This window comes from Aythya marila (assembly GCF_965140915.1).
Source record: "Aythya marila genome assembly, chromosome: 21".
NCBI classification, from domain to species: domain Eukaryota; kingdom Metazoa; phylum Chordata; class Aves; order Anseriformes; family Anatidae; genus Aythya; species Aythya marila.
The window spans coordinates 2,250,656-2,277,926 of record NC_139062.1 but is presented as its reverse complement, the minus strand read 5'-3'; the positions used below and the strand labels follow the sequence as shown (position 1 = coordinate 2,277,926).

The window sequence follows — 27,271 nt, the reverse complement described above, 5'->3', positions numbered from 1 at the left end:
AGCATTGCTTACTTTATAGTTGAGGTGCAGCAACTAGAAATGGCTTTTTGTAATGTTGACAGTAACAGCCATGAGTCCGGAGAGCACAGCACATGCATGGATGACACTTTAATGCAGTCAGACGCGCCAAGGTGAGTGCATGGGGGGGAGGGCATGCACCGCACCCCGGTCCCGACCCCCACACCCCCGGGACCCCCTCGGCAGCACCCCGGGGGTCTGGGGCACCCCTCAGGCCGTCTCTCCGTGCTCCTGCGAGCCACCCACCACGGGGTTTGACACGGCGGCCTCCTGTGCCCTCTGCCGCCTCCGCAACCTCTCGGCGCCCGTCACCGTCATGGGGTGCAGCGGCAGGAACCCCGCCAGCCCTGCAAGAAAAGCGGAGCTGAGCCTCGCCGAGCCTCCCCCGGGGCTCCCAGCCCCGCTCCCCTCCCCGTTGCATACCCAGGAGCTTCTCGGCCGGCCGGGAGAGCTGCGCTCCGCAGCCCAACCAGTGCCTCAGCCTCTCCAGGTTGAGCCCCGCCACCTTCTCGCCTCGGGCGTTGGGCAGGGGGTCGAGGCAGCCCAGCTGCTCCAGGTATTTGCCGTCCCGGGCTCTCCGGCTGTGCGCCGCCACGATGCGGTAGAAGGGGCGGTTGGTGCAGCCGCCGAGGGCCAAACGGATCACGACGTGGCCGCCCCGGTAGCCCTTCAGGAGCCGGCTGCCTGCGGAGAGAGCACGGGGGGGGGGTGGTGTTACGGGACGGGAGGCACCCAGCGGGCAGCAGCCGGCGGGCACTCACCGAGCTGCACCATGGCGCCGGCCGGGCCCTGTCCGTGATCGCGGTGCACGGGGCGGCTCCGCCCCAGGCCGCCCGCCGGGGGTTTCCGCTTCCTTCACGGGCAGGAGGGGGAGGCGAGCGCTGAGGCGACTGAAAGCAGCGGGGTGTTTTCAGCGCTGTTTTCGTTAAAAATCCACAACAGCGCTGCTTCAGCCTCTGCAAAGAATATTAACGCTGTGCCAGCCAACCACGACACGTACAGCCCTTCCCATTTTGGGTCTAGTTTGGTTTTCTGCAAAAACGCTTTAATTGGTATCTCCGCCCCTGGTGCGCCTGTAATGTGGCTGTTACGCGCGCCCCCTGCTGGCCAAAGAGCGGCACTGCAGGCGGGCAGGAGCCGCAGAAGCGGCCCGCTCTCTGCTGCCGCCTGCTGGGAACAAGGCAGTACTGCAGGCAAGCGGAAGCGGCGCATGCGCAGTAGCGGCACGTCGCTCTGCTCCTGTCGTAGGAAAATAGGTACCGCAGCAGGACCGGATTGGCGCATGCGCCGTAGCCGAGGCAAAGATTTGTGCCCCGCAGCATGCCGGGAGCTGTAGTCTTTGGCCGGTCGTCCATGTTGGCTCCCAGAGCATGCCAAAAACGTACTTTAGCGAGCCAGCAGTGGGACGGTGCTCAAGGCAGGTAATGCCTCCCCGCCACACGGTTCTGACCATTTTTTTTTTTTTGCTGGTTTCGTGCAAAGTTGCTGGTTACAAGCCCTGCTGCTTAAATTAACAAGTAACCCCATGGGGTTAGGCTCAGAAGGTTGCATTTATCAAGAGGCCCCCACTCTATGCAGTTACCTCTACCCAAATAAGATGCAAGTTAGTATCTAATGCTGAAAGCATTAACAAGCAAAATTAAGAAGTGTGACTTACGCATTAAAGGAATAGCTTCTAGATTCCCATTTCTGACTAAGGTGAAATGCATTTGGCTTCAAATACTTACAGCTGGTGAAAAATACAGACTACAGCTCCTCTTACTGGGATTTCCCATTTTCCCCAGCATCTTGTTACAAATTACCAGCATGCTAGCAAGCCACCTCGAATCAGAGGAGCAAACGTCTAGATCCTGAACTTCCCTACCTGTGCCATAACTAGAAATGTCATTGGAGTGAAAATCTAAAGAACTAAATACAGCTGATCCACTGCCTGATGCTGCTGAACCTGGGAGTCCTCATGTAGCTGGCAGTCAGTAAATTCACTAGAAGCACAATGGCTACTAGCGCTGTTACCACTACCGTCTGGATCATTGTCCTGGAAACAAAAAACAGAACACATCCATGGAAATCACCCTTTATCTTGAGAAAGGAAGGTCATGCATTCACTGAATTTGTAACATATTTACTAAGTTCTCAGGTCAGCTCAATAGCTAGAATTTCTAGCTCTGAAAATGACTGGATATCTGGATCTCAGGATAACACTTAGTGGGTGAAAACAACATGGGTCTGGACTCTCTATTTTACTGGTGTCTGCTGTAAATCCTTCCCTACTGGTTTTCTGTCAAGACACTGTACTTTCATATTAACTCGAGATCTTCTGCTGACAATAATGTCAGTCCCTTTCACATTCAGTTAGATGGCGTGAAGCAGCCACGCACACAAAGCAACAGTGCACTACAAGGGAAATGAAAGGGTCTTTCTGTATTTACTACATTAAGCTTGCTGCTTCAGCAGCTACAGGTATACCAACTCCAGGAGCCTACCCTGCAGTTTCAGCTGATCCAGCCTTTTCAGCCCAATCTGGGTTCAGGAGCCAACGTTTTTTTCCTCGCATGCAGAGCTTGGATTCCTGCCTCTGAGTTTACAGCGGAAGTTGGAGAGGCCTTTTCTATACCCATGCATGGAAACCAACCCACACGGGATCCCTGTTCTTTCATTAGCTGCATCCCTGGGAGACAGAGGGAGTTATTAGAAAAGTATCTTCCCTTTGTTTTGGTTCTCCACAGAGACTGTGAGACTGGGTGAAAAAAAGATGTGAATGGTATAGTCCTAACCAAGTTCCACATGCATAAATGCCCACCCCAACTTCCTGCCAACAATTTAATGGAGAAAGAAAAATGCTGCCAAAGTACTGAGCAAGAGCAATTTGTGGGAGTCTATACCAGATCTCACATTTGTGTCATTTTCTAAGTGCCTGGACTGTAGTGTTACAAATTCCTAGGGGCTCAAATATAAAAAGCTCCTCCTATGCTATTTATGCTCTGCAGTCTACAGACCACAACAGTGGCCAAAAAAAGGTAATCTGTTGACCATGAAACACAGATCATAGCTGGTTTTGGTGACTGAACACCATGAAAGTCCGAGTTTCTCTTCAACACTAGAGATCCACGTTACTTACACATTCAGCTTCTGCTTGTGCTTTAACATCAGTATTGATGGAAGGCTCCACAGGTTTTGGCAGCTCTTCTTGAAGCAAATCCAGCTGAAGTGGGGAGCTGCCTCGTGAGCTACTCAGCTGTAGGGCCCAGTGATGCCGGCCCTCTTGCTGTTCCTCAGTCGATGTGGCAGAAGAGGCTGGAAAGGGCTGATTCGTAGAGTTTGGGGCTACTGCTGATGGAGCAGGAGGGGGAGCTAGAGGTAGTGTTGTGCATGGATACGAAGAAGGGGGATAAACGTACTGAGGGCTAGGAAGAAAGGCATATTGAGGCAGCTGAGAATACATGGGGTAACTATGAAAAAACACAGCCATAAATGTGCCTAAGTTTGGGGGATAAAGTGCTGGGAGCGATGGTGCTTCACAGCATAGCTGTGACAATGACGTTGGCTCAGGTTTTAATGAGTGAAGGGCAAGCTCCTCTCCTACAAGAGAGGCTGGAAAACTAGATCGTGAATCTGAATAGACAGGAAATCCCACAGGAGGAAATACATTCATACTGGAGGAGCTCTGACAGGATACTTCTGAGGGAAAAAATGACTGTTTCCGAATTGTTCTCTTCTCACGTGGAAGACTACATGTATTTCTATTTTTACTACGAGAGTGGCTATCTAAGGACTGTCTCTGAGGTTTCTGGCACTTGAATTTTCCATGTTTGCCTTTTTTGCAGCTAGCTGTACTCCTCTCCAGTGAAGGGGAATCTCCTAAGGAGGAAGAAAAATAGACAATGAATTGATAGACCCAAGAAAAGAAAAGTACGGAGAAACATCCAGATAACTAAAGTGTGGCTTATTCAAAGAGACGATTTTCTTCTGGATAATTCTTCCATGTACTACGGTGGTGGACTTGTTGATATATCAACAATATTTGCCTTCGTATAATCAATTTTCTTATATTAATCCAATCAGATCCTCTACAGTTCTTCAGCAGAAGGCAATAAACTACTTGGGATTTGCAGTATTTATTGCAGTAGTTAGGTGCTTTGTGAAAAGTTTAAGAAAACAACATTCAAGATGGAGCAGAACTGCTGTATGGGCAATGCCACTGTCAGGTCTTGGCAATTCGAACAAAGTATTCTGTTTGCAACCATAGTAAGGTTCTCACTAAATCACACAAAGGAGAACACGAGCCCATTGCTAAGCTGGTCTTTGAAGTAAGTCTAGTACATCTGTATTTCTTAAAGGTGCTGCCTACCTTGGCCACAGGAATGTCCATTGTTACTTCTGCTACCCTGTTGAAGGTAAGTCCTAAATGGAGAGAGCAAGATCCTCTGGTGGAACTTATCCACGTAGTTCTGCTCCTCCTTTTGAGTGTGGGCTGACAAAGTCTCTTTTGTTAGCCCAACAGGCTTTAACTCCTCAGGCACCATAATGAGACTCAGAGCATTCACAGGAGGCTGTTCCATTTGTTCATTTCCAACAGCAGCATCTTCCATTGTAGTCACTTCTTTGAAGAAGGAAGAAAATAAATCATTCTTTGCTCTGACCTTCTGCTCTCCCATGATACCCAGAGCATTACACAGAAAATAAACAAGTCTGAGCTACCAAGCAAATAGAGACTGCAGAGGTGCGGGATGGAACATGGGACCCTTTATACTCAAATACAATTATAGTAATACGAACTGAGCAAATTACTTTAAATTACTTTGAAGTTACAGAGGCGTTTCTTTCTTCATACTTTCTTAGTGTTTAACTGCAATTGTTCTCATTTTTATGTTTCTTTCTGAATTAAGATTAAGTAATATTGGCCCACTAGTCATTTTTGTTTTCATTCACAGTTGCTGAACAAAAGCATATTGCTGTGCTTGAGATGTATGCAATGAAGCTAAAGGGGAAAGGAAACAGTGCAAACTTTTTGGAAGTTTATATCAAACTGTATTGTATTAAAAGGTTTTATAAAAACATTGTAAACATTTCCAGGCTCAAGTTCTCTTCAGTGTCCCCAAAAGTACCTTCATTGTATTTCAGAGATCATACATTCATGAGAACATACTTGACTTGAACAAAGATTTCCCACTGCATACTTTAGTCTGAAGACATTGTTAAATTAAAAAAATAAATAAATAAATTACAGAGTCATGTCAATGTTTTCCAAGAGCGAGTAGTACCTGATTGAGGGTGTGGGACGTGCACTATAGTGCTGCTGTAACTGCACTGGCTAGTGGCAGATACCACACTTGGAGACTTGGACAGGGTCAGGTCTGCCAGAGGAGCTCCCACAATGCCTGCAGTAGTCTGCTTTTTCAGCATCTCTTCCCAATCAGCAGATATTGGAGTTTGGGAATTAACTGATGAAAAGACAGCAGTATCTACTGGTAAATGACAACATTTCTACACAGAATTTCTGTCCAAGCACTACAATTGCTCTGAAATCATCAAATATGATTGGTTCAGAAGGAACCACTTGCTATGCACACTGTTAAACAAGACAGTCTTATATAAAAATAAATATAACATTCATACACAAGTGCGAATTTAACACGCACTTTGTTAAACATATATTCAATACATAAATGTACCATATATGTTAAATGTTTAATACATAAATATGGAATAAAAATAAAGAGCAAGAGAAGGTTTATTTAGCAACAGCGAACAGTACTTCTTATGATGCATTCTAAGTTCAAAGACATTACTGTTGCTTACTCTTAATTGTATGATTTGGACAAATGAAGCAAATTATTTACTACCTGTAACCAAAATAATTGTGCCATTTGTGTGACAACAATTTAAAAAACAGAAAGAAACCTTGAAACATACAAGAGCAGCACATCAAAAATAGATCATTGCATTTCCATGATGATTGTCAGTATCCCTTGCATTACCTTCCAATGCCTTGAATTCCTGCTGAGTTTGCTGGGTTTTCTTGTCGTCATCTGAAGATGATGATGATGTATTTGTAGAAGATTTACATTTCCTTTTCAATACCGGAATACTGCAGCTCTCTAGATATCTGAAATACAAGTGTATTACAGGAAACTCTCCCCACTCCATTTTTTTTATCCAGTTTGTTGAGAGAAACAATTGAACAATCCAAACTACAGGTGCAGGTACTGTTAACTAGCATTTGAAATTCACTGCAGGAAGCTCTGAACATACACTTGCCTTCCAAAGAGTATTTTAAATAATTATTTTATTAATTTTCTGTTTCTCTTTGGAGACTTACCTTATCTGTTAGTTGGAAACAATTGAAATTTTTCCTCAAACATGCATTTTTTTTTTTGGAATATTCCTGCTTAAGCACAATTATTGATATATTCACATTTTGTTTTCAAAAGATGAACATCAACCTCTAAAGGTCAAGGATGTACATCTCTCAGATTTAATAGAAGCAATGACACTTGTTCATAAGCAAAACTGCGGTGCTCCTTTGCTTTCGTGGAAAAGCATTAAAGCTAAGCACAAAACTGAGGTAACCATGAGCATATGCGCTTTACTGCAGTGACCAAAAATTCATGTTCTTGATAAAGCAAGTGAAAAAACGTGCACACTGACTTGATTTTTTCACTCATGTTTTCCTTTATGCAACCGCAGAAAATAAATACTTTCAGTCAAGCATTATATTATCAAGGATGTTTCAATCATTAAAATGTCTAATAGTTGGTAATATAGTTCATATATATGTATATATAATAGTTGACTGAAGAATAAAATTAACATTTTAATTACTGTAAGAGTTTTTCAGACACGTTCCATTTTTCATGAGAAATGTAATAAGGATACTATTAACATATTTAATGCAGAAACATTCCAAAATGGAATTTTAAGTCAAATCCCTAACAGTCTAGACCAATGCAAACTGCTCCCATTGTTAACTTCCATGAATTAATCTTAAACCTGGATCACTGTAATTGCTTCATAATTTACTACCTGATGATACTATCAACACAATTAATCTGCTGATAGGAAGGAACAAGTGGAGTCCTCTTTGAATCATCATAAAGTATATTGCCTGGTTCTTCTGTGCTGTCACTTCTCACTCTCTGGAGAAAACAGGAAGCACTGTGCCTCTTCCCTAGAAAAGAAGAAATTCTCAAAGACTACTCTCAAAGGTATCTAACCACTACTTCCAATGACACACATACAGGAACATACAGTCTATCACAGCACAGCTCTCATTACCAAGTAATTCTGCATTTTCACCTCAATTCTTATATTTTGAAGCAGGGGAGGATGAAGAAAGAAAAAAGGGAAGCCCCCCAAAACCTTAAACATCCACTAAGAATAATCTAGTGATCACAAAGAAAAGCACATAGAAAGAAAATAGTATTTAAGAAACTGATTGGAACTGAATAAAACTAAAAAATACAAAAGAGCTAAAAGATGCATGCATCACATCTTATTAGATTTATAAGTCAATAATATTTCAAAGGCTGTCAATTGTAAACAAAACTTCAATTAATATTCTTCTCTGAATTTACACATCACAGGATCTGATCTGTTATTTAACAGTAATTTCTAAGTTTTTTGTAACTTAGATACACTGGTCAGAATAGTATATAAATGTAACTCATAAAAAATATCACAATCCAAAATGTTTTCGTACAGATTCCTATCATCTTTGCTGAAGCACCCGTTCATCTCCATGTATTTGTGCTAGGCGTTAACTGGAAATAACCTGCAATAGTGCAATATTAAGCACACTATGAGCAAACTGTTATTTCAAAGGGAAGTGGAGCAGAGTGTTTTCCAGCCTCTGGTCTGTGGATTGTTTGAGAGTCCACAATCAGTAACTAAGGGAAGCTTCCACATTAGACTTATATTTGCAACAAACAAGTGTACATTTTCACTAGAAAGCGTTAAAATAAAAAAGTCTATTAACTTGGAGAGACAAGTACATTCTTCCATATCCCAGGGAGCAGTCATTCTATCTGCTGAGTTAACAAAAGCAAACAAAACATACAACCACACACACACAGAAATGACTACTTCCCGGATCTAAGCCATGTTAAGATGCTAACTTAAGTGCTTCAGTGTAACACCAGACAGCCAACGTCATGGCTCCAGGCCTACAGGAGTTTATGTTAACTTAGAGATCATAATTACATTAACTCACCTCCTAGCATTTCTGAACTCATAGCCTGTTCATTTCCATTCTGTGGCTTGCTCCATGATGCAATATACAGCTGCTGCCCCAGATTCTTTATTCGGTTGACATCTGCACATACTTGTTGCAAAGTTATCTTGAGATAAGTAAAAAATGTGAAGTCAGAATAAAATGAATAAAGAGAGGCCATAGGAGACCACTAAGATGGACTTGGGTTCCCGTATTCTCCTAACTGAAAGGGAGCAGACTGTCAGCCTGAGTCTGGTATCTATTGGAATTTTTAATTAAATTAACCACGATAATTACATCGAGCTGTGATAAAGATTAAACAGCCTCATCATTTGAATGTTTTTATACTGATGCAAGCCTTGAGAGAGCACTAAGTTGACGATTTACCCAAAAGTCTCAAAAGGAAATTAAGTAATTTAAATGCTTGTTTTAGGACAGGATTGCTTCCACTCTCTTCTACAGAAGTTTACAATACACCTCTAATGTCCTTTTTAGGTGAAGAAAAAGGAAAAAATCTAAACCAAACAGAGCCCCTGTCCACCCTGTGTATCAACACTCTTTCTAGTAGCATGGTTCTTCCACCTCCCTTCTCCAGCGGTCCTCCAAAAACCAGCAGTCTATAATTGACCAATTTAAGTACATGTAGCTTGAACATAGCTGTATGTTTCCACTTCAGTAAAATTCATGATGTATAGTGCATATGTATACAATAAGCATTTTCTACCATGCAGGCACTGACACATTTAAATACTTACTGGTTCTTGTGTTTCGTCTGCACAGTTCCCATTGGAGTCGCTCGAAGACGATATGCTGATATAGTGTTCATAAGAGCCACTGCTACCAAGGCTATCATAACCACTGGAAATGCTGCTATGAACTGGCTGTATTAGTGGAGAGGGGAAAAAAAGAATCATTCTCTTAGAGATTAAAGAGAAGGGAACAACATTATTTGCAACACATAACTCAAAGTAAACAACAACAAGAATAAATGAGAAGTCAGTGTTGTTTTGGCTTCCACCACTTGCTTGGGAAAAATTTCTCTATCATCCTCAAAGCTGTTTCAGGATGCAGATTTATCTTTCAACACAAAGACTTGGCAAACAGGTCAAAATGTTTTTCTAATCAAGTGGGCCACCCAGAGCTAGATTTTTAAACCTGGCACGCAAGCCTGTCTCCAATTACAACTTTCCTTTCAGATGCTTTAGAAGATCACCCCCAAAGAAATTTGCTAAACGAACCTCAATTTCTTTAGCCTCTCTCATTCAAAAGGCCAACCAGTGTTTTGAAATTTTCATGTTCTTTACCTGCAGAAGCAGCTTGTAAATCTGTCCTTGCAATTCTCTTATCTCTTTCTCAACACTGCTTGCTTCTTTATTTCTTGCAGCAAAGACATCTTCATTCAGAGGGCTTCTAGAGAGCCAACAAAATTTCACTATTAATTCTAATTTGATGAAGAAAAGGTAGCTGTAAGCAGACTTAGAAAATACTTGTTTTTTAAAAAGTATCTGTATTTCATTTTGACTTTTTCCCTGAACCAACACAAAAGGATGTCACCTGCTCCACCAACAGCTAAGCCAGGGTAGTGAGGCTGTGATATGAAAGCAGTGCTTCACATAAAGCCCCAGGATTTGGCGAAAACAGAACACTGGCACAATAACATGAGTTAAGGTTGACAAGCACCTACCACTCTGCCTCCGTCACTCATAAAACAAATTCACATTCTAGAAAGCCTTGAAGAAAAGATCACTGAGAAGTCAAAAGGCCATCCCCAAACATCAGCAACATCAGCTTTAGTTCAGTTCAGTTCTACAACTGACTTACGTTCGGACTTTGTGTCGGCCAATGATGAACACCACTTTTCTGCTCCATGGATTCACAAAACTGGACCAGCTGGTATCCAGTATGACATAATCCCCATTTTGAGTACAAAATCTAATGGGTAAGTGTTCGAAAGGGGACTGGCCAGCAAACTTCAAGACTGAGCAAAAACAACCAAGAAACAAGGTTTAGTTTACATTGTGACACAGCAATGAAAGCACAAACATGCAGGACTGGAGAAGTCTGGAAGTCTAGTTTTGAATTTGCTTTAACATCAAATTGGTTGCTTTGATTTCTTTATTTTTGTCCAGACTAGAAACCAGTCACACAATAAAAAACACGTGAATGAAAGAACGTCAAAAAGAACAAAAATACCTTTTAAGCAAACTGGACTTACTTTTACGGTGAACAGCGATCATCAAAGGACGATCTTCTGGATGCAAATACATCAGCATGGATGTTCCAATTAAATCTTGAGGTAAGTAACCCAACAAAGGCACTGCTCTGAAACCGAAACATGTTATCATTGATTACAATTTAGTCTTGAGTATTTACATCCCTAAACCGCTGCTTGTGAGTAAAGTCCCCGTGCATGATCCGCAACAGCTTGAACTAAAGCTACAGAACATTTTCCAAACCATCTGATAATCTTCCAGTGCAACGTAAACACGTAAATACCAATGACAAATATTTTTGTTCCTGGAGATTTAAGTCACAAGCAGTTTTGTGCTTCCATATATGGAGGGAAAAAAAAAGGGGGGGGGGCGATCATGAAGAAAGAGGCCACAGGCAAAATGCTAGCAAGAAATCTGACAGGGATGCTGTGAAGTGGGTTGTAAGAACACTCAGGTGTTTGCAGGACGCAACTTTTGTCTGGCCAAATCCATTTAAGCCAGCTCAGTGAAACTGCATCTTTGCATTGTAATTCTTCACAGTTTTGCATGATGTGGGTTTTCCACTACTTGCATTACCACAGGTCCCTGAAAACTGACTGCAGTTCTGTTCTATTTTACATTTTTAGTTAAAGGAGATTATGTTCTTGGAGTTTTAGATGTTTTTCAATGAGAAAACTAACACAAATAATTACTGAAAATTAACACAAAACTAATTTGTTTCATTAACTACTGCCAACTTCACAGTTCGAATAATTTACCTGGGTTTCCAGCTGCATTCCGAGAGGACTTTTTCTACCTCTCCATACGTACCTCACCATTCTTAAGATTCAAATCTCACCTATCATCTATCTCAAGAAAAACACATCCTGGAGTGTGAGTGGTGGTGAAGATTCTTTTCTCCATAGGAATTCGAGGAGCTAATTGAAAAAGAAGTATTTACTGAAACAGAAAATATGCATTAAGACAGAAAATCTAACTTTTGCTCATGACAGGGCGTTATAGGCTCCTGAACTTTTTAACTGTTCACGGCTTTCTGATCAGTAACTCAAAGAGATGCAACAAACTTTTAGGTGATATAGACTTCTCCAAAATATAAATGTAGTGAGAAGAGGTCAAATGTTTCAGGACCTATCAAAGGCGCATATGTTTTGGATACACATGCATACGTGCACACACTTATATGCTCAAAGTTGAAATGGCCGCACTACAAAAGAACAAATTCTAAAACAAATGAAGCTGACTTTCATATACTGTATTTTCCTATTGGCTTGTTTTCCACAGGACTCTCCTGACTTGCCTTCATATCCAGAATGAATTTTCTCAGCCAAAGCTAAGCAGCAGGATTCTGCATCTATGTGGACAGAAGTACACACGTGGACCAAGTACGGGGTGATTCGGAATGGGTAACAATGCTTTTCTTGTTCTTGATCTTTACCACCCCTGAGAAAAAGTAAAAGGGATTTACACATTGATATCAAGGCTCAAATGCTTTACGCCAATGCTGAAAACCCTGCACAAGGATATTATGCAGAGCACACAGGACCATATCATCAGGAAGAATCTCCTGAGGTCCTAGGCACAATCCCATGCAATCACAGGCCAGCAATTCAGCAGTACAGTTGCTCCCCTCAAATCCAGTATGTACACTGCCTCCAGTACACGCACTGAAAGACTGTTCCTGAATGCCATCACCCTAATAGTTAAAGGCCACCTTCCAATTCTCAGCCCACCTGAGAACCAATCATTTTTACTCAGGAAGCCCACATAGTTGAAAGGTTCTGTTACATAAAAGAAGGAAACGTCACATGAAAACATGAAAAAAAAAAAAAGTATTGCAAAATGTTTATGCATCCTACAGTTCCCCAAAGTAAAATTGAAATCTGCCCTGCTGAACTCAAGAGACTTGAAGAATGATTTTAGAGCTCAGGTTTTTGAAACATGTGAATGTATCAGTGATCTACTGGGAGACAGAATAAGTATTACATCTTCTCCCAACCATCACTATGAAAAAGATATTCAAAACATCCTGTTGGGTATTGATATTAAACACAGTAAGTCATTTTTGTACGGAGTTCCACAAGCTCACAACGGTCAGTCATAACAAGAAAATTGCTGCCTGTGTCCAATATTGTTCCCTCGGCCCAGCCTTCATAAACATAAAACTGTAACAGTGTACTTACCTGATCCTGCAGAAAAAGGATTTCACCTGGGCATATTCAAACAGAGAGTCTAAGAAGAAGAACATACATTGAAGGTATCAGTTCATATCCTAAAAAAGGTCATACCTACCAGAACTATTTTGAACTCTGCATTCTCCGGGCTTTAGGAGCAAGACTAAAGTCTCACAACCTGCTCTATAATAGCTATTGATTTAGCTGTTCAACTGTCTGTTACTACTTTATATATTTTTCTCTCTTGTCCAGCCCACTTGCTTGGAGAAACTGCTGACCTGGAGCTAAATTCAGAGGAAATATACATGATCTAAAAAGCTTTTTCTGGTTCATTACCATGGAAAGCAAAGACTAAAATTTGGGAACCATGTACTAAAAACCATATACAACCAAGAGGTACGGGGAGAGGGAAATTCAGCAGTAATTCACAGCAAGAAAATAGCAACAGCTCCACAGGGGTGCCACTGCTCTGATGGACAGGAATATGACTGGCTTGCAAAGTTCAGGAATCCCTAGCATGTTAGCACGAAGGGACCCTCTGATGTCTCACATTCTTCTGTAGTGGCAACTCTGGACTTGCCTATATGTATTGGTAGCACAAGCATTTAAAGCAAACAACTATTCTATCCAAATTCTGTGAAGACAGAAAGACAGATAAAGCATCAACTCATACCCGTTTGATTTTCCACATTCCAAAGCGGGAGGTGGGACTGATCAGTATGTGTGTAGAACACACTCAAATCCTGGGGGGCAAGCAGCTCCACAAACCGGGAAGAGTCCAACACTTTCTTCTTACAGTTTAGAATAGATGCTGCCTGCTTGGAAATATGCACTATGCGCCCAGAAAGCAAGGAAAACACAGCCACAAAGGTATCCTGGAAAACAAACGTTGTTAAACGAGATCATGGTTGTGTCTAGGAAACAAGAAAAAAGAAAATATAGGTACTTTTTCACTTGCTTCTGTTGGGTATGCTAAGTCAGCTTTGATAAGCAATAGCACTGACCTACCATTACTAACACAAAGTATCTGTTTGAATAAAACTTAAAGTGCTTTTCGTTTTTACACATTCTGTTTGAAAAACGTACATGGAGACAAAATGGAAAGTGAAATAGGAAATGATGAACTCTTGAGTGTTACTGAATTCCTTACACTGTTTTTTGGAGTGTGTTCTGATGCAACTGTCACCAACTCTTCTATGCTGTATGTCGTCATATCCGTCTGAAACACTCTTCGATCGTTCAAGGCCTGGAAAAACTCTTTGTTTGCTAATTGAAAAAAAATAATAGGAAAAGCAAAACAAACACAAGGATGTCAGTAAGGGGACAATTTGAAAGTATTTCTTACAGCACTCGTATTTTTGTCATCTTTTTAGGTAAAGCCCAAGCTGAGATGAGGAAGGTCTGTTTAATGACAAAGGAAAAAGGCATAGTGATTATACTGTTGGAGTGACCTATTTATGTTATAGAAAAGAAGCACAAAAAAGCAGAAGAGACAGAATGTGATGGCAAAAGAATAAATTTAGCTACTTAGTTTTGTTGGAAAACAGACTATCCAGTAAGGTTTTGAGGTGGGACAAGAACACTGTTTTTTCAACACACATGGCAAGTTATTAGTACACACCTATTTGCAGCTGCACCCTGAATAAAAGAGAAACAGTAAGTGGACACTTAAATACAAAAGATAACATCATGATTAAAAAATCAATGGTTCAAAAAGTTAATTCTTTGCAGGATAAGTAAAATACTTTCCTTTTTTTCAATGTTATCTGTTGCCAGATGTATCTATTCAAAACAAGCTGCTTTATGGCTTCCGCACTTCCATTTTTTTCCACACTTACCTTGGACCTGTTGGACACACTGCAAAGCATAATTGAGAGCACTGATTGTACTGGGCTTGCTGGAACTCCTTTTATCTTCAGGCAAACACTTTTTCATTTCCTGGATCATCGTCATGAGGTCTTCGTGAGACTGGCTCCAATCCAGCTGATCACTGTAAAACCAAGGTTAGACTGTGCTGGGGATTTCTGGTATAAAAGCTTTTTTTCCCCTCTCACAAAATTATTCACTAAATTACCACTATATGGGCTTAGCTTCAAATTCACAAAATGTCAGGAGAAGACCTAATGTCCATTCACTGTATTTGCTGTTGTATCTTGCTGACTTCTTTGCTACCTAACCATTTCTCCTCTAACCTTCCTCCTTTTCAATTCCAGCACATTACAAATGGCAAAGGCATTGCAACCAAACTTCTAGCTAAGATGTTTATCAATTAGAAATAAGCTGATATTTACTACAGATTTGTCTAAATCTTGCTGGTATTAAAATCGTTAATAAATGCTTACTCTTTATGTAAGTAAGTCTTTCTAGTTTTGAAGTCTGCATCTGATTAAAAACAATTCACAGGACCATGAGGTCCTCAAAATACACCTGATGCAAAAATTTCACTCTTCACATGATTTATGAGCTTTCATTACAACAGAGCAGTAGGATCCCACAGCTGCAAGGTTATTAACAAGCAAAATCTCCCACTTCTTACTTTTACTTATTTCACTGGCTGAAACAGAAGCAGTCAATACCCTCAAAATGTAGAGGGATTCTAAACTTACAGGTGAGATACAAACAGTTATTTTAACTAACTATTGTCCTTTTGGCATTTTATTAGAAACATATTGTCACTACGTAAATCACTAAAGAAGCTTAACTATTACGTAGTAATTTTACACGTAAATTCAACATTGCATGAATTATGACTCTCAAATTGTTTAAAAAAAAAAAAGCAAAACAAAACAAACAAAAAAAACCACAACAGAAGCACCTCATTGAACTTCTGAGCATTCTCAAAAAGGATTACTTAATTCTGCTTTACTACTGCTAAATGCAATCTTTAGAAGCCACAAAAGGTTTGTGGATATATCCAGATCTGCCAATCTGTGTATCTGACAAACAGCTTAGGAGGAATCAACAGCAATCTAACCCACACCTGAGTCTATTACAAACATCACGGTTTGCAATGCACGCGAGCTTCCTTGGAGGACTGAAATAATTCAGCCCTGGGAAGAGCTCTGAACCACAAATACATCAAACCCTCGGTCCTGACGTTAGCTCTCTGCTTAAGGACGTCAATTCAAGCAGCAGGACGGTCAGCACGCGCTGCCAAGAGTTACCTGTTGTTAACTTTGCTCTGCCTCCTCAAACTCCGGGCCGAGCTGCCGCTTGACTCGCAGCAGCAGCAGCAATCCCTTCTCCGGGATTTGGGTCCGTCGCACCGCTTGCTACCGGAGCTGGCTCCCACGCGTGCACCGCAGCGGCACCCCGCAGCTTCCCGGTGCTCTCCCCTCGGCTTCCCCGAGCCAGCCGCGTTGCTCGCCGCCTCCTGCCCGCTCCCAGCGCCCGGCGAGCGGCTGCCCCGGGGCTCGCTCCCGTCCATCCCGGAGCAGCGAAGCGCTCCGGCACCGGGACATCGAACGGCACAGCCCAGCTCGCCAGCAACCTCACACCCTTTTCCCTACAGGGCAGAAGGTCCCGCGAACCCCTCACCCCGAAAACACCGGGCACGAAGCCCCTCTCCCCCCGCCGCAGCACCCCCCCCACCCCCCGAGGCCAGCCGGCGCCTGGGAGCGCGCCCCGGGGCCGCCTCCGCTCCGCCTTTCCCGCGCCCGCCACCGCGATTCGCGCGCTTACGTAAGGCGCGCCGCACGCGGCCCCGCCGCTCCCACACACCGCGGCCACGTGCGCCGCGCCCCGCCCCCCCACCCCATACAGAGACAGGAGGCGGGAGCGGGTCCAGAGCCACTTTATTGGCGGGGCCGGCGCGCGGCGGGGGCGGAGCCCCGCCCCTCACGTGCCGCCGCACGCGGCCCCCGTGCGCGCGCCAGCCCCGCGGCCACGTGCGGCGCCGCCGCCGCCGCAGCCACCCCCGGGGCGGCTCCGGGCGAGAGCGGGGACCGGAGGCACTTCGGACAAGGCAGGGGCGAACCCCTCTGAGATGGCACCGAGCGGGGGCAGGCAGGAGAGGAGGATCGAGGAGAAAAGCCGGCCCCGGCCAGGGAGCCTGGCACCGCTCCCAGCATCGGCCGGGGAAGCTGTGAGAAGCACCACATCCTCCTCGCCTGCTCCGTGCTCCCCGTTTCCCAAGGCACTGTGCGAGTGGCGGGCTGTGCTGGTTAGTATTTGTATTAGGAGTGTCTTAAGGCAACCAGGTAAAGTTAGCATTTCAATAATCAGAATAGTTTTGCTTTAAACAGCAGTAGATGGGCTGAAAACACAGCAGGTTTGAATTGGAGAGGCTGAAGACAGGCACCTTCAGTGGACTGGAATTTCTTCCTGTAACTCATGAAAATGCAGTCCAGACTATAAAAAGAAGAAAAATTGAACAGTGGACAGTCTCCTTCAGCCCTCTACCATAACAGTCTTATATTTTAAGAATTTAAGACCCTAGAGATAGGTAAAGAGGGATTTAAGAGTTTTCCACGTTTGTTTTCCTGCTTTTAGTTTTCCCATATTCTTGTGCACATTTCTAATCTAGGACTACGTTGCTCGTGTTTGTTACCATAACAAACAAACAAAACCTGCAGTGTTTATTACCATATTACAGCACAAACACGAGTTTTGTCCTCTCAAATAGAGTACTTACTCTAGAATTCAGAACAGAGGCTGAGCTGTGTGCTCCCCAGCTTACTGTTCTGATCCAGCCTTGGTACCATTTCACCTGGCAGTAGCAGAGTCTCTGCTTGAAAGAAGCCTGCCTAGTATGAAAGGACCTACTGCACTGAAAAGGATTCATCTAGCAAGAAACTGGGACAGGTGGGACAGTCAAGGGAGGGATATGGTATTTCTCCTGCAATACGCAGCTGTAAAAACAAGGGCATTAATAAGCCAGTGGGGTTCTCAGTTTCCCACTGCACGGGTGTTTGAAATTCAGCTACTGGGGCTCTTACAGTGGTCATTTACCATCCACTGCAAGTCAACAATGGTTAAAGTGGTCATTGATACTTTAAGTTTACATATATGCCTTCATCTCAATATCTCAGCTTTCTTTAAGCTTTACTAGTCAGTGAATTAATCCTATTTATTCCAACTCTAATAAATACCCATTTCAGTGAAACTTACCAATAATGATGATGATGATAAAGACAACAACAGCTATCAAAATTGCCCACATCTGTGAAGAAAGTCAGACAACACTTACTATAAGCTGTACAGCAGCATTAACAGGCCTTTAGGGTACAGGAAAGCAGCCTTTGTGAAGTACTTTTGCTTTGTGGGGTAGATTTAACATTGTAATTAAAACTTTCAGTAAACAGTTTTTAGTTCACCATTATCACTTAGAGATAAGCTGTGTAACACAGGCAAATTGGAGTACACCAACAATTTCTTCTCCACTATGCCTCCATCCAGAGCCCATTTCAGGTGACCATAAAAGCAGGAATAACAAACTTCAACATCATTTCTCCTCTTATCCTACACCACATTTTCCCATTGTCTTTGTTGCTCACCAATGAAGACTCCAACCTTTACCAATAGCTACAACTATAGGAGACTGAATGAGCTCTTTCTGCAGTCCAGTGCTTGCTTGCGTATTAACGCAACCTATGCATTTTTTGCCTTTTTACTCCTGCTCCCCAACACCTCAGATTGTAGTGGTTCCCTGTGGCCATTACCATCTTTGACAGTGTCTTGTATCAAGCAGCATGGCTGGTAATCCAGCTTTTGGTTGCTTTACCTAACCACTGCCATATTTTAAAACTAGATGCTGTAACAGGTAACACTGGCTGAAGTCCCTGTTACTTCTGCCATTTGAGATGCTGGTAGTTGTGATACGGAATATTGCAAGTGTACAAGCCATGATTACCTTACAGTTCTTCCACCAATACTTTCTTTTCAGCTTGGCTGCGCTGGTCTCAAACTGGGAAGCTCCTGCTTGCAGTGCATCAGCACGGTCATCCAACTCTGACAGCTTCTGATCTCGTTCCAACACTTTGTCCACATTTACTCTCATGATGTCAACAACCTACATCAGGAAGTTATCAGCTTTATCAACTGCAGGTAAAACATGGTGCTCTTAATGTTCTCTATGGAGTATAGGCTATTGCCTTTTAGGATATTGAAACAAGACAGACTCAGGAATTTAGAAAAGACTCTTGAATTCACCTGCAGCTGGACGTTTGAGTGTTAGTACTGCCAGTTGTGCTCGTATTCCCTTGAACCTGGGAAGTAATTCCTAACTAGCTCCAGAAGGAGCTGAGGCGTTTAAATACAATAGTCAACCATACATCAAAAAAAATCTTGTTGGTAGCCAGGCTGGCTTTTGGCTTACCCCAAAGACTCAACATGCCATATTTGGAGGTGAGCCTTCTTTGCTACTGTAAAGGAGAATCTTTACAGAGAGCAAGCTTTATCTTTGCTTAAGGTAATCCATCAAGCACTGAGTTCACAACTAGCATTTGGACACTGGTACCCACTTACCCACTCCAGCTGGATTATTATTTAAGAAGTTTTCAAGAGTTAAAGTGACAAGTATAATAAAGAAAGCTGAATGATACTAAGCTTCACCAGGTTATATCATGACTCTATAACCACTGACAAAAATATCTGTTCTAGTTACCAGTTTCCTAAGGAAAAGGACTACACTGATAACAAACTAAACTTTTACCTCATCCACTTGATGTTGAGTCTGCTGAAGTCGACGATTACTGCCAGCGGCCACATTTGAGCTTCCAGGAATACTGGCTGACCTGCAGTAAGGAAAGACATCAGTACTCTGCTTCTCTTTTTACAGATTGTTTTTAAGTTGATAAGCATAGAGTATACAAGTCACCTGACACTCCTGAAAACAGGAAATTTTGATCCTTGAAATAAACACAGGGAAGTTTCCTTTTCTACCGAAGAAGGGATGCTTTAGCAGCTGACTATGGGTGTAAGTCACACCACATGCCAGATCTCCTGCAAATGAATTGGTTCATGTGCTAAAAGACAGTAGTGGCTGGCTAATGTAACAGTAGTGTGCTAATAAAGCACATGACAACTCCAGTAGTGGTTCATGGGGTTCAGATATTCAAGAGGTTGGGCTCAGTGGTGTTCCCCCCCTCTCAGCACAGACACTAATCTTCAAAATAGTTTACAGCAATTAAGTACAGAAACTTAATGGTTGTTCTGTTTATATGCTCTTCTTGTGGTTGCCTGCTTCTTTTCTTTGAAGCAGTTGACATTGAGCAATAAAAAGCATAAGAAATAAAAGGCATTCAGCATGTACAACAGTTTACCTCTGGTTAGCTTGAAGCTTATAACCTCAGGTTGTACCTTTTTAACATGGTACAACATTCTGTGTCTTCATAATTGGTGCAACAGCTGCTTGTGGTTTCTCAAACCTTTTCACAACTTTAATGACTTATTTATTTATCTTTTAACTACCTACACTCATGTTGTTTTCCATGTTTTCAATTTTTCTCCATCACATACACGTACAGTTGAATGTCACCTGATATCCAGCGTACTGGATCTGAATGTTATCTGTCTTTGCACATTTGGACATTGGATTCAAATTTACATTTAAAGGAAACAAACATACACAAGCACCCAGCCAGGTAGCCCCTGACAATGCTCAGAAGCAGTCCATGCTCTAATGACAAAACAACTCTTGGGTTTTGGCACTTCAGTCAGCCTTTCATGCTGCTTTAGTGCTAGTCCAAGACTAAACAGACTCAGAAGCAAAACTACTTCCTGAGGCTCCAATCACAACAACCCAGTCACGCGAAACCAGCCTCTCATTTCCTCAGCTGCACAGCCAGTGCTTTCCGCGAGGACCCCTGGGGCTGGCAGCACTCCACGCAGCTCCTCGCAAAGCCTAGGGACAGGATGGGACAGGATGCCCCACCCGAGCAGGAGGCTGGCAGCCCGCCCGGCCCGCGCACAGCCCAGGTTATGCCTGGGCTCGGCCCGAAGCGGGGCCGCTCTCAGCAGCCTCCGCCCAAGCGCACCCAGCGGCCTGGGCCGGGCCGAGCCGGAAAGGCCGCCGCGCCCTGAGCCCGAGCCCGCTGCCACCCACCCCCCGGGCCGGCCTCCGCCACCCCCGGCCCTCTCCCACCTCCCCCGGCCGCGGAGGGCCCCCGAGGCCCGGCCCGGCCCGGCCCAGCGCCCCCCGCCCCGCACTCACATCCTGACGGCCGGGACCCAACGGCAACTGCGCGCAGCTCCGGCGGCGTCCGGGAAGTGACGCCACGGGCGGGGCGGGGCCGCTGGGGGGGGGGGCGGGCGCTGACGTCATGCTCGGTGACGTCAAGGTGGCCGTGTGTAGGCCGGGCGCTGACGTCATGCTCGGTGACGTCACGGTGGCCGTGTGAGGCACCTGAGGCACTCGGCTGCTGGGGGCCGGGCACTGCCGAAATCCGCCCCGGGGGGGGTTCAGGCGGGGCGCTGCAGGCGGAACTGCGCCGTGAGGGGGGGGGCAGCTGCTGAGAGGCTGCCTGGAGAGCTCGGCCCCGTGCCTGTCAGCGCTGGGGGGACATTTGGGTCATGCCCTCAGGAGTGCCCCGAGCCCCGCAGTGTACCTGGGCTCATTCCTGAGACCTCTCTGGGTTATGGCAGTCCTGGACCTGGCTGGGTTTCCGTTACCGTTCGTCGCAGTCTGTGTGGTGCCACAGTTCCGATTCGTGGCCGAGGCGTTGATAACACACCGATGTTTTGGCTGCTGCAGAGCAGGCCTGCACAGCGTCAAGGCCTTGCTGTGTTTCTCACGCCACCCCCCGCAGCAAGCAGGCCGGGTATGGTGGGAGAAGGGCCCAGCTGAGCTGTGGGATCCGCCGTGCATGTAGGCAGCAGTGCGTGTGTGCCTTTTCAAGGTCTCTGTCTGCTGGTGGGAGGTTATGTGTGATTGCCTTTGCATCCTTTCTGTATTTTTTTCTTTGTTTGTTTTCTTTTTCCTTCATTTATTATGCTGTTTTTATCTCCGTGCCTTTTTTAATTTATTTTTTTCTCCTCACTATTGCTCTTACAATTCTCTTCCTCTGGGAGGAGGGGGGAGGGAGGGGAATGAGCATTGGGTAGGTGTTTAACTTCTGTCTACCTAACAACACCAAAGGAGAACCCAGGAATTAATAAGCAGGATGGCAATACTGGACTTCAGGAGCAGACTTTGGCCTTTTCAGGGACCTACCTACTTGGAGGAATCCCATGGGTTAGGGTTCTAGAAGACTGGCGTGTGGGTATCCAGGAGAACTGGTTAATATTCAAGCATTGCTTCCTTCAAGCTCAAGATCAGCGCATCCCTATGAGCGAGAAGCCAAGCAAATCCCTGTAAAGGTGATGGAACAGCTCATCCTGGACATCCTAGATTAAAAGATAGAGTGCTACTTGCAAGCAGCTTAAAAACACATTCTAGAAGAAGAAACATTTTCAAGGTTATTTACAGTGGCTAAAGGAGTATGTCACCCTTTAAAACTAGACCAGAAGAGACTTTTAAAAAAAGGCACACACTTTGTATGGGGAAATTTTCTTTGTTTTTAATTTACAGCAGAAAGAATATAAAGCATTCAGAAAACATTTTCCATATTTTAAGGGCAATTCAAAACATTTTGCATGGTTCCAGCAGCTGAGTTCTTCAACAGATCCATTGATTCAGTGATGCTTTACATGCACGGTTACAAAAATAAAACTTACAAAAGAGAAGACATCTATACTAGTTTTACATGCAAGTCTTGGGGACCCCCCGTTGGGCACCAGCTATTGTGTGGAACTGCCATAAGCGTGCATCCAGAGAGGGGGTTCATGTTATATTTTGTATTTCTTTCACACAGTATTACTGCTGTTAAGTGTGTTTCACAAAGGAGCAATTCCATTATCAGAAGACAGAAGATTTGGCTCCTGGCACTTGGGAATTTGAGTTTTCCCGGGAAGCTGCACTTATCTTCTGTGAAAACACAAGTTCCACAATCAAGAAAAGGGTGAGCAAAATCACTTCACTTCATTGGGAGTCTTTTCAACTCCCCAGTGATACACTGAAGGGTTATGACCCGACACAAGAAAGCACTTAGAAGCTGTACTTACCTTCAAGCATGCAAGTATTTCTGTTGACCATATGGAATTGCTTGCATGCCTAACAGCAAGTACATGCTTAAACATTTGGCTGAAGCAGAATCTAGGTTAGTAGATACACCACCAGGCCCATGGATCTGGAAGAGTAATTTGAAATAGCTCTGTATATTACTGAGTTGTTTTTATAAATATAGGGAATTAAAATATTTCCACTGAGGTCACTACTCTTGTTAGGAAAAAGATCAATTCTGTATCGTCACATATTGGTTAATGGGAGCAACATTTCTGTTTCAGAATGTCAGAGTTATTCCAGTATTAATACAGAGCATTTCTTGTTCATCCCAAAGGAGATTCTTCTTGATTTCCATTTTTGTGTGTGAGGAAAATTTAACATTTAAAGTCCTAAATCCGTACAATAAATTGAGTCTATAAGGCTGTCCACAGACACAGTGTGAGAGCCCGACCATTCTTTTTTACTTTTTTTTTTTTTTTTTAAATTGAATCAGGTCATAAAGCAGCAGTTCAGAAATGTACAAGAGAATGAGCTATAGCACATCTACTGTAATTCAATGCTGGCAGTGAAAAGAAGTAATTAAAAACAGGTACAATTATAGAAAAGGCACCAAGAGCACTGACCCCAGTTTTTTTTTTTTTTGCCACAATTTTTTTTTTTTTTTTTTTTTTTTTTTTTTACTCTTCTTCTAAAGACACCAGTTTAAAAGTTTCTTACGTGTGAATATTTTTAGGCTTCACAACAAGCCTTGTGTTTAAACATTGCAGTTGGTGGCCGGGATCGAGCAAGAACAACTATTCCAAAACTAACAACCTCAAATTTACACCAGTCCATTCAGAAAATTTACACTGCCACTAGCAAACCAAACACAAAGGAACAGTTTCTGATCTCAGACACATGTACATAATCCACCAGGAGTTACTTCCCTTACATTCCTGTGTAATCAAGATCAGAACCTTGTTCCTATTGTTGAGAATTTCTGACAGTTTTAAGTTAGTACTTTAATGAAAAAAATTAATTTCTTTGGCTCCTCACTATGTGGAAATAGCAATATACCATGACACCCCTACAAGATCAGTTTGCATCTTTTTTTAACTTTTTTTTTGATTTTTTTTGTGCAATTTTTATTACATTTTCTGACTTCCAGCAGGAGATATGAAAATGTGAAACATATTTTCTACTTTCATACTATTTCTTTTTTTTTTTTTGTTTTTCATTTTATGTTCATTCTAAGTGTTCTTTATTGGAGTGAGTGTATGGTGTTAAGCTAGATACGCTTTTTTGTACTCTTATGATTATCTGCTTTGCAAAAGTAACTTAATTTTCTTAAGCAATATTAGCATTCACATTACTTGGCACCATTGGCAAAAAAAAAAAAGGGGGCGGGAAGGAGGAAGAAGGAAGGAATAAATAAATGAAATTCAACCAAACCAAACTCCTGGTAGCCAAAATCAAATGTAAACATATCTTTTTTTTTTCTTTCTTTTTTTTTTTTTTTTTTTAAAGTAATGTTGCTCTGCCTTTTTTTCCTAAGTCTAAATACAGTAGCTCTTTTTTGCCATTTAGTCATGCTTTAGCAAAAATGTTCTTCTAAAGAACATTTAAAATAAAGTTTCTTATAGTGAAATAAAGTTTTTGTTTCATTTTACAGACCATAGCCACTAATGCTTTGCTTTTGTTCATTTCTTTTTCTTGAGTTCATGCACATATCTCTGTTTTAATATATACAATATGTACAAACAATACATCCACACTCTTCTCGTTCATTCAGACAAAACTATACAAATAATAATTTTATCTTGCCAAGTTATTGACCCTTTATGAATAAAATATTTAGTAATTAATCAATATATTCCCTTTCAAATATTTTGTCATTTTCCATTTCTACCTTCTATATATACAGAAACTGCCCAGATTTGATGAAATAGCCAAAATAAGAAATTTACTGGCCAGAATGCAGCACCACTCTGATCTTTAGGTGGTATAAAATGTCCAGGCAACATATGTATGTGACTCTGCAAAATGACAAGAGGTTTGACAGTTACTTAAGATAAAAAGCTACACGTCTTACAAATTATTTTAAGAACTTAAAATAATAGCACATGAAAGTAAGGCTAGAAAATAAAGTGCTGAATATGAGAGAAAGTACATGACAATTGATATGTTTTTGCAGGTTCTAGTAAAAAAATACGAAAAAGAAACTTTTTAAAACTTGCTTAAGTTACTCTCTCTGTTTCTCATGCATTACCCGTTTATCTCATATACCAACCCCTTCTGTAAGTTCCCACGGGATGTATTAAAAACCTGCAGATTTAAAAAGTTGCATTAAGTGTGCTGTAGAGATTTAAAAGAAACACAAAGGACAGAAGAGCGAAGGAAATGAGGATGCATGGACCCAATAAAGATGTACTGATCTAAGCCCCTCCACTGAGACTCTCAAAGCTTCAGTTTCTTGGAGATGACTGACAAGTGCAGGAACAACATTCTTGTGTTGCTTGTGCATTCCCACCTTTTCTTAACAATATTTTTGGTATAATATTTGTACAGTTCCACATGTTGTTCAATACAGCCCTATATGAAAAGGATAAATAATCGCTTCTTCCGTCTTGGAGAATGAAGCAACTCACAAATTCTTCCTGGTGTCTCTTTTTTTTTTTTTCCTATGATCCAACAGAAGATTGAGTTCCAAGATGTCTTGCTGAACAAATTAAAAGTTGTCCATGAAAGTGCAAATGCAATGACCAAAACATTACTGTTAAAATCCTGCAGATGGTATTTCCAGAACTGCAGTGGGTATTTTTGTTGTTGTTGTTGCATGTCTCTGCTAAAAACAGAAAATGAAAACAGTCTGAAAAGCAATGTCACATTGCTACGGGATGCTGCTGTGTGTCTTCAAGTTCCTTGGCCTTTTTCAATTCTTTCACTCTGAAAAAAACAAAGAGGAGCCACATAACATGTCTATTCCAAAACTTTTTCAAGATAGAAAAATCAAAATGATTCCTCCCTTTAACCTCCAGTGTAAAAGAGCCACCTCCCAGAGAAATGACAGGAAGGTACTATGCTCCTGACACTGTAAACAGTTGGAAGCGCATGAGGGAACAGTAGAAATCTGAGAAAAATCACATTTGGAAACGTATAGTAATTTCTAGCTAATGAATTTTCATGTTACATGTAAATACAGTGTGACTCATTGTGGTATTGTTCTATTTAATTGCCCTTTTTTTTTTTGTTTTTTTCTTTCTTATCAAAAGATGAAGAGAAGTGGATAACTTCAGTCCCATCACATGCCTTTCCTCCTTTACTGCAAGGGAAGACCCGCCCTAAAAGGAGTAGAAGACAGCTTAAGTTAAGATGATTTAGCTGGGTATGTACATGCCCAATTAATCTAGCTAATACTTCAAAGGACAAGTAACAAAGGCATGGTGCAAAGAATCATGTCAGAGCTGCAAACCTATGAAACAGAATCCAACTAAAATTGATTTAATTTAACAAAATCTAAGCAAATATAATTTAGATACTGAGATGTCAAAAGAGCTAAGCAGCGTGAATGTCAGTTTGTAGCCTTTTTAGGTACTCATACATGATCTTTTGTGTCTTTCACCAGCTTGGTAATACAAAAACATGATGAAGGCTATAATCTGACCTCTAGATTTGGCCTATAAATATACCTCCACTATTTTTTAAATTTATTTTTCTGCATATACAGTTAAACATACTCAGGAGAAGCTGGTTGTTTTTAACTCCCTGGTTTAGATCACTCAAAGCTCTATCACTCACAGGCACTATGTTAACGCGTGAAACTGGGGGAAACTGGAGTCAATGAAGAAATCACGCTGACCAATACAAGTAAGGTCAGACCTTTGCTGCTTACCTCAAACTGTTGGAGAATATCATGTCTGGAAAGGTAGAGGGCTCTGCCAGTCTAAATGCACATGCCATTTTCAGAGCCTGAAGACGTACCTTTAAGAGGCTTTGGCACTCTTCTGAAATCCAAGTCAGGCAGAGAGAATGTCTCAATACAGCTCCCTCAGATGCCAGGAGGCACTCTGATCTTCAGGCTGAGGAAAGGGCAAGGCAGCAAGCAGTAACACCAGTTCTGATTTCCTATTTGGGTACTGCTGTGCCAAGCCAAAATTCCTAATACAATTTTACAGTGAAATTTTCTGAAAAATTCTGGCTTTATGCAAGGTACTATATAAAAGACCCCGCTGACGTGACGGGAGTGAGCACTTTGGTGTCGAACAAAAGACAATGAGCCTGTTTGCTCCTAGTGTGTTAGGATGTCTTATGGCATTACCTGCTTAACTCCACATCATCCTTTCATTAAAGGAAACATGAGGTCTGTTGCAGTGAACTGAAAATGCTCGCAAATGACAGATCGATCATTTTTAGTATATTTAGTTTTCTTTTTTTGTAACAGAAGTCTATCTTGAAGTTATTAATATTTCCGTTACTGCACCACTTAGAAGCAGTTGACCAAAATAATTGCTGTGCTAGAAAAATGTATGTATCTGTGCAGAAAATTATTTTTAATGTTTAGATTATATACATGTTCAAGATACCATCCATTAATGCATGATTTGCAGTGCAACTTCCAAGTGTTTTCTGTTGCACTTCA

At 42.3% G+C, this 27,271-nt stretch overlaps 4 protein-coding genes across 12 annotated transcripts in view; all 4 read right to left on the bottom strand.

The window, feature by feature from the left end:
• Positions 1–93: 93 nt before the first annotated feature.
• Positions 94–908, bottom strand: MRPS16 (mitochondrial ribosomal protein S16). Its single transcript, XM_082777028.1, has 3 exons — positions 780–908; positions 442–702; positions 94–365 (listed from the first exon to the last, which is right to left on the bottom strand). The coding sequence occupies exons 1-3, from the start codon at positions 790–792 to the stop codon at positions 229–231; spliced, it is 411 nt and encodes a 136-aa protein (XP_082633154.1). The 5' UTR covers positions 793–908; the 3' UTR covers positions 94–228.
• Positions 884–16,132, bottom strand: PER3 (period circadian regulator 3). Of its 3 annotated transcripts, XM_082777021.1 has the most exons (19): positions 15,776–16,132; positions 14,450–14,601; positions 13,762–13,877; positions 13,285–13,486; positions 12,621–12,669; positions 11,738–11,880; positions 11,279–11,357; positions 10,443–10,549; positions 10,049–10,205; positions 9,532–9,637; positions 8,983–9,108; positions 8,228–8,354; positions 7,042–7,186; positions 5,997–6,124; positions 5,280–5,459; positions 4,367–4,618; positions 3,137–3,876; positions 1,935–2,053; positions 884–974 (listed from the first exon to the last, which is right to left on the bottom strand). In XM_082777021.1, exons 1-19 carry the CDS (start codon positions 16,036–16,038, stop codon positions 968–970), a joined length of 3,198 nt encoding a protein of 1,065 aa, XP_082633147.1. In that variant the 5' UTR covers positions 16,039–16,132; the 3' UTR covers positions 884–967. The 3 variants fall into 3 exon arrangements, with proteins under 3 accessions (XP_082633147.1, XP_082633145.1, XP_082633146.1); XM_082777019.1 differs by lacking the exon at positions 884–974 and having other exon boundaries at positions 1,792–2,053; XM_082777020.1 differs by lacking the exon at positions 884–974 and having other exon boundaries at positions 1,792–2,053; positions 4,367–4,615.
• Positions 16,133–16,388: 256 nt separating this feature from the next.
• VAMP3 (vesicle associated membrane protein 3) lies at positions 16,389–20,852 on the bottom strand. The gene is made up of 5 exons (XM_082777018.1): positions 20,764–20,852; positions 19,264–19,345; positions 18,463–18,621; positions 17,721–17,772; positions 16,389–16,961 (listed from the first exon to the last, which is right to left on the bottom strand). Coding segments are annotated over exons 1-5 (315 nt in total). The 5' UTR covers positions 20,766–20,852; the 3' UTR covers positions 16,389–16,941.
• Positions 20,853–22,546: 1,694 nt separating this feature from the next.
• The window catches only part of CAMTA1 (calmodulin binding transcription activator 1), a 329,027-nt gene continuing 324,302 nt past the window's right edge, over positions 22,547–27,271 (bottom strand). For all 7 annotated transcript variants that reach the window (XM_082777008.1, XM_082777004.1, XM_082777002.1 and 4 more), the window contains one exon: positions 22,547–25,578. In XM_082777008.1, the coding sequence (XP_082633134.1) occupies positions 25,546–25,578 (33 nt within the window). In that variant the 3' untranslated portion in view covers positions 22,547–25,545. The remainder of the gene's footprint in view (positions 25,579–27,271) is intronic.